The 8,020-nt window shown below is 35.2% G+C and overlaps 1 protein-coding gene across 1 annotated transcript in view; it reads right to left on the reverse strand.

Moving 5' to 3' along the window:
- Positions 1–7,130, reverse strand: part of LOC144433677 (atrial natriuretic peptide receptor 1-like) — a 52,823-nt gene extending 45,693 nt beyond the window's left edge. The window contains exons 1-3 of the mRNA XM_078122027.1: positions 7,000–7,130; positions 6,694–6,803; positions 1,907–2,145 (exon numbers count right to left, since the gene is read on the reverse strand). Coding sequence (XP_077978153.1) covers positions 1,907–2,145; positions 6,694–6,803; positions 7,000–7,130 — 480 coding nt within the window. The remainder of the gene's footprint in view (positions 1–1,906; positions 2,146–6,693; positions 6,804–6,999) is intronic.
- Between the last annotated feature and the right edge of the window lie 890 nt (positions 7,131–8,020).

The raw sequence follows: 8,020 nt of genomic DNA on the forward strand, positions 1-8,020 counted from the left end.
CCTAAATCAACCATGTTACTTTTGTACAATTGCTTTATTCTTCCCCATATAATGTATTGTATTGAAATTTGGGGCAATGCATATAAAACTCACTTAGACCGCATTTTTAAATTACAAAAAAGACTCGTTAGACTGATCACCTTTTCTGATCCAAACACACCTAGTGCTCCTTTATTCCGACAACTTGGCATTCTTAACATTTATAAGCTTTGTAAATTCCAAACTTGTGTATTTGCTTTTGATTTAAAGACAGGTCATTATGCTCATTCAATAGATCGTTATGCTACCTCTATATCACATTCATATAATACACGTCTTGCCACTGGCGACAACTTCATTATTCCAAAAGTAAATTTAAGTACAACTCAAAACAACATTTATTACTCTATCGCAAAACACTGGAACGAAACTCCAAATCTGATAAAATCAATAACCTCAAGAAATTTATTTAAAAAGTCGCTTAAGAATTATCTTTTGAACACAGTATAGTGAAAATCCTGTATCATATTTTTTTTCTTTCTAATGTAAGTTTCAGTCTTTGTTGACACTGTAAATATATTTAATGTATATCTAATGTATATAAGATGGCAAAATTTACTGCTTTCATTTAACAAGTGTATGTATTCAGGGCCAGAGACTCGATTAGTTCCACTAGAACTACCTCTCTGGTCCTCACCAATCATGTACATGTACATTTATTCTTGGTGAAATAAACTTATTATTATTAGACTTAGAGGCATTCAATATAGCAGGCATACCTTTACAATTTGCCTTAGAGGCATTCAATATAGCAGACATACCTTTATATTAGACTTACAGGCATTCAATATAACATACATACCTTTATAATAGCCTTAGAGGCATTCAATATAACAGACATACATTTATAATAGCCTTAGAGGCATTCAATATAACAGATATACCTTTATAATAGCCTTAGAGACATTCAATATAACAGACATACCTTTATGATAGCCTTAGAGGCATTCAATATAACAGACATACCTTTATAATAGCCTTAGAGACATTCAATATAACAGACATACCTTATAATAGCCTTAGAGGCATTCAATATAGCAGACATACCTTTATTATAGCCTTAGAGGCATTCAATATAACAGACATACCTTTATATTAGACTTAGAGGCATTCAATATAACAGACATACCTTTATGATAGCCTTAGAGGCATTCAATATAGCAGACATACCTTTATGATAGCCTTAGAGGCATTCAATATAGCAGACATACCTTTATAATAGCCTTAGAGGCATTCAATATAACAGACATACATTTATAATAGCCTTAGAGACATTCAATATAACAGACATACCTTTATGATAGCCTTAGAGACATTCAATATAACAGACATACATTTATAATAGCCTTAGAGGCATTCAATATAGCAGATATACTTTTATAATAGCCTTAGAGACATTCAATATAACAGATATACCTTTATAATAGCCTTAGAGACATTCAATATAACAGACATACCTTTATGATAGCCTTAGAGGCATTCAATATAACAGACATACATTTATTATAGCCTTAGAGGCATTCAATATAACAGACATACCTTTATTTTAGACTTAGAGGCATTCAATATAACAGACATACCTTTATGATAGCCTTAGAGACATTCAATATTACAGACATACCTTTATATTAGACTTAGAGGCATTCAATATAACAGATATACCTTTATGATAGCCTTAGAGACATTCAATATAACAGACATACATTTATAATAGCCTTAGAGACATTCAATATAGCAGACATACCTTTATAATAGCCTTAGAGGCATTCAATATAACAGACATACCTTTATATTAGACTTAGAGGCATTCAATATAACAGGCATACCTTTATATTAGAATTAGAGGCATTCAATATAACAGACTTACCTTTACAATAGCCTTAGAGGCATCACCAAATAGTAGAAATGTAGACGATATCACCACAACTCGGTTCCACTGATAGCCTTCCATTATATTCAGTAGAAACAAACCGAGTTTGCTGAATGGACCAAGAGTACGACCCAGGGTACTGTATGTCATCTTGTCATTAAAATCTATGTCTGTAGCCACCCATGAGATCATTGGGATATTCCAGAAGGATGCTAATTGGCCAGCCACGAAACAAGCTGATTATGGACATTGGAATAGAACAATAACAGATATATGAAACATGGAAGAAGATATTACTAGTTTCAAACAAAACAAAGTGATTTACATACATACATACATACATACATACATACATACATACATACATACATACATGCATGCATACATACATACATACATACATACATACATACATACATACATACATACATACATACATACATACATACATACATACAAATAAAGGTTCCAGCCCGCTTCGGACTGACATAAGGGCTTCATCCATGCTTCTAGTAAGAAGGGTTATAACACATTAAGGGACGAACGTAAACAGTGCGTTTTTAACAACTTTTCTGCCTCTAGATTCTAATTACACTAATCCGAAAATACATAATGTAATGATAAGGCTGCATTTACAAAACCTGTTGGTGGTGGCTGGGGAGATTTTTTTGTCAAACCCCCAATTCTTTTAAGTACCACCCCCTCCCTCCCGCCATAGCCCAAAATATTTAAGTACCCCCCTCTGCCAGGAAAACAATGTCTACCAAGACATTCTCTTTGCAAAAATTAAAACAATGTGTTTTACTCTTTCTGTCCCTTTGGCACGTACTGAGAAATTTAGGACCTTTTTTTCTTTAAGAAAATAATCTATCAAACATGTCATTGTCTTTAGCTCAAGTGTTTTTGAGGTAGGCATATGATCATTTATTTAATTGATAGCAACATGACTTAAGCTATTCACGTTTGAAAATATTTTGTCATTATTTTAAAACTATTTCTCTATTTTTGAGGATACATGGACTTGGAGGCTCCTAGTTTTCATCTCAAGACAAAAACATCTCTGATACACCTAAAAGAAAATTACTGCCATTACTTGATTAATAGACTACATATAACTGTTTTTACATGATCAGCTGTCCAACCGAGTCTTTGATTCCTGTTCAATAGTGTATTTATTTCCTTGATGTTTTGCAGTTAAATGTCTTCTTAAGTTGCAAATGTTAATGCACATGCTATTTAAAAACAGTTTTGTATTGGAATTGTATGTTATATATTGCAGTACAGTCCGTCCTCTACGGTTGACGTAAGACCAAGACAGTCTTATCATTGTCACTATTGTGATAAAGCAAATATGTTCTGCATTGATGTGTATACCATCCACTATAGTTGAAATAGGCAGGACCCCAGTTTTGCTGAAAATGACCCCACTTTTACAGGCAAAGGGGATCTGGATGTCCAACTTTCTCCAAGTCTTGGCAAAACACTGGTTTACGAATATGTTTATTGGAGTTGTTGTATATATTGTGACTCAGTTCACTACTTCATTCCCCGGCCTGCAATGCATTCTAGTGTAACTTTAAAAGTTGATTCATGTCAGAGTATTTTATGTATCTATCTATTTATTTATACTTATATTTAATTTATGCAAAGTTTAAAAGTATAAAAACAAAGTTTATTACTCTTTTCTCTATGATAGTTAACTTGCCAAATATTATCATTTTTACACATTTAGCAGCTGGTGTTCAACTCACGATTTCTAGAAAGTATCAAGCATGCCTTAGAGCTTATGTTGTAAAGTTACAGTCATGTCAATAGGAGAGGAATTTTACAAGCATGTTTTACAGAGTTGTTGATATTTCTCAACCACTCCATTTTTTGCAAGTTCCTCTCAAGCGACTCTTTATCATTGACATTCCACTTTGGCAGCTGGCTTTTTTTTTAAATATATGAAATGATGCATCCATATTTATCTCCTATATATGCTATGTACTAAAATCAGTTTACATAAAAAAAAGTTAGATATAACTTAGGAACAATGGAAGGATGGTCATTTTAAACAAAATATTTTCAGTAAATTGGAAAGGGAAATATGAAACATGCAATTTTCCGTATAGGCATATGTGCAATTTGAAGGATTTTAAAATCAGACAATTGTTTGTTACATGTATTAATTTGTTAACAACTTTGGTGTGTTTGTTGTTGTTATTGTTGAAAAAGGCTGACCAACTATAAAAAGGTTAATTTTCCAATGTATGAGGAGTCATGAAGTCAATTTATCTTTGCAGGTACCCCCCATGACCCACATTATTGTTTCAGATACCCATCTAACACTATGCATATTTTTTTCGAGTACCCCCCCCCCCACCCTCCTCCACCCCTAACAAGTTTTTGTGAAAGTAGCCTAAGTAACACATTTTATCTGGCATAACACCGGCAAGCGATAACCTAAAATTCCATCGACGTAGAGCTAAGGACACGGAAAAATGAACTTTTTATATTTATATTTGTAAACAGAACTAAATGAGCCTGAGCACCCTGTGCTTTGTCTAGGGAAGCTTGTATCAAATCACATGATCAGATGAGTAACAACGATCGTCCCATACTAGCTCTTACATACCATCCCTTTCCAACTAGAGTTAAAAACATTATATACAAGCATTTTAATATCTTACGTTCTAATAGGGTTACCAATTCATTGTTTCCTGAAGTACCATTAACAGCTTGGCGTCGTGATACCAGTCTTAGAGATATGGCGGTACGTACAGAACAATGTGAATTGGAAGTTAATGCTGGTTCATTTCCATGCGATCGTACTCGATGTGGTACATGTCGTTTCATTATTAATACTAATCATGTTTTGGCCCTAAGAACAGTGTGCCTGTTACAAGTAGATTTACTTGTATTAGTACTAAAGTAGTGTATTGCATTACATGTCAAAAATGTGGTTTTCTATATATATGTTCAACTGTACGTCATCTTGGTGATCGTTTCGTGGAACATCTCCGTTTGACCAGACAAAAGAATCGTAACTATCCCGTATCTATGCATTTTATTACAAACGATCATAGTGTATCAGATATGTCCATTTCAGGAATTTGTAAGGTTTCTGGTGATGAGAAAGCATTGAGGTTAAAGGAAGAAGAAATCAATTTCCGTCTTGGAACGCTGGAACCCCTTGGAATTAATAGATTATTCTCGTCTTTCCCAATCTAATCACTGGGTATTTTTTAAATTTCAGGCGTATTCTATTGGGTTCTATTTGGTGCGTGCGAATATTAGAACTTTTCACACGTATAACCGTTTATATATCACGCGCGGTTTTGTTCCATTATATTTAGAAATATTCGGGTTTTGACCTAACATTTCTGTGTCTCGCCGATTTTTCCTTTGAAAAAGAATATTTATTCGAAACGTCGGATTTAACAGCTATTTATACGGACTGTTTTATAAGTTCCATGTGCATTTCTTTTTTCTACATACATACATACATACATACATACATACATACATACATACATACATGCATACATACATACATACATACATACATACATACATACATACATACATACATGCAAAGAAAGAGATAGAGAGACAGACAGACAGACAGACAGACAGACAGACAGACAGACACTCAGTCAGTCAGTCATTAAGCCAGCAAGCACTCACGTACCAAATCCAACAATAACATTGACATAGTTAGAGGTAAACCTTTTGAGTTCGGGGGTGGGGGGGGGGGATTTGGACCCAACAACAATTTTTTTTCAGCCACCATGACAGCAAACTATTTCTTTCGAGAGCAACTAGACAACATTTTATTTTTGCCAAGTAGGGGTACAACATTTTTTAATGTATGCTTTAAATGTGACTTTTCGCCGTGTCGCGTTGTGTTGCGTCACTTTTTATTTTTGAAATTTGATTTTGTTCATAACAGGAGACATATAGGAGAATGTCGCTTATTTCAAAAGTAAGAGGTAACAATGAATGCAGTAAAATTGGACAGTAGGCAGCAAAAGTTGAATAGACGTTGAGGGAGTCAGGTGGGGGGAGGGTACGGGAGGGGGGGGGGTCCCAGGACTAAAAGAATGCTTTCAGGCACTATTCTAACATGTCGAGGTAGTAATGATACGAGGTAAAATTTTAATAAAAATACAAGGGAGCAGTGTGGAGGTTGGTACAGTCCTAGAATTTTTGAAATTCAAGAACTAAAAGAATGCCTTGTGATGCTATGGATGATATGCTAGTTAAACTTTGAATCAAAATGAAAGGGAACAGTGTGGGGATGGGTACGGGAGGGGGTTCCCCCTCCCGCCCTAGAAGATTTTGAGGACTAAAAGATTGCTATCTGGTGTTATTTTAACTTGTCAAGGTGATAACAACAGCCTTTCCTGATCACAATTGAAATTTGAATTCAGAAAAGTAGCACCAAAAACAATCTTCAATATGCATTAATTTTGTAAGATAGATCAGTTGAGATATGGAACAAAATTGCCAGCCAATGTGGTATATCATCATCAACTGTACGGGTTTTGAAAGTCGTCGAGATAAAATGTGCAGGAAACCAATCATGTATTGTGATTATAAGGAAAAAGCTACTGAAACTTCACTATTATAGTGACTAAGTTAGCACATAGTTGACAGTAGAGGCCTACATTTGGCCGGCGACAATTTGTTTCTTTCGAAAAGCCTTCACCCCACCCCCACCCCCACCTCCGAAATCAAATACCCTTTCCTCTGCACAAGAGAAGTACAACATGAAAATAATCAGACGATGGGTTACGTACCGATGGAGCATGGCGGACCAATTACAATGTCTACGTGCTCCTCGACATGTAGCTCAACCATATATCCACCAGCTTGTTTAGTATCGCAAGCTGAGTCCCGAGTCACTATTCTGAAGGGAAAAAAATGAAAAAAAGAAAAAAAATAGCATGTAAATAATTGAATCAGCACATAGATTGTAACTTAACGTAAATCATTGAATCAGCACAGATGGTCTATTATTCGGATAACAATAAAAAAGCTAGGATTCAAGCAAAAAATCAGATGAAAGTAGTTTGCAAACAAGGCGGTTTTTCGAATTGACTTACTCGAATTCAACATCTTCAACTAAGTTCATCTTTTTGACCTCATCAATGGCAATATTAATCGCACCAGCACTTGTAGGACCACTGAAATCCTGTAACCATTGCGATTCCGTCCAAGGTGCTAGGAACCCCATTTTTATCTTCAGAACAGAAGCAGCATGCGGGATATTGCATACTAAAAAACAAAGTACTAAAAAGGACGGTGGAAGGGATACCATTTTGCCGTTATCGCGCAATGCAAAATGGAAAGGAGTCGTTGGCGACAGTATAAAACCTCAACAGAAAGTACGGAAAAGTGACGTCAACGTTTCTATTTTAACACCTCCTAATCCAAGGTATCCTTCCACGTTTACACATCACTTTTGTGTGTATCCTTACCCAGGCCTAAGTATCACGAATGTGCTATCGCTCATTCAACATGAGTTTTGTGATTTGCACTTCGGTCTTCCTGTTATATTTTAATGCATAGTATTTAGCCGTTTTCTAAAATGCATTCATCAATTACTTTAAAAAAAGATCTCATAAATTGATCAATGAATGACACACTATCGACTGTATGAGGGCGCTTCGACCAAACCTGTGCATATTCTACAAAATTAATGTTATTTCGCTGTTTGACTCTAAATGAGGAGACGTATGTACATGTAAAACGCCACACGTCCGTGTTTAAATTGTATATTTCAAGTGACATTTTCGGGTGAACTCTAATAACGACCTGTCCTTTACATCTCCTCTTTTCATTGTTACACCCAAACTCCACTTGAAAATGGTTTAATTCCTAACAATTAACACGGGGTGATCATTAGGATTCTTTGAACACTTGGTGTGAAGCCATGTCAAGTTGGCGTCGAAGCAGTGGGGAATGGAAGGAAAATAATAATTAAAAGCCAAGGGAAGCAAGTAATTGGTGTCAAACCGATAATTATATTTCATTTAACTCAGCAGCTTCCTCTTGTGGTTGTTATGGATATGTAAAGCTTATACTAACAATTTCAGTTTACATGTAATTGCTGATTTGTGGTCT

Source organism: Glandiceps talaboti, chromosome 4 (genome assembly GCF_964340395.1).
Source record: "Glandiceps talaboti chromosome 4, keGlaTala1.1, whole genome shotgun sequence".
NCBI lineage: Eukaryota > Metazoa > Hemichordata > Enteropneusta > Spengelidae > Glandiceps > Glandiceps talaboti.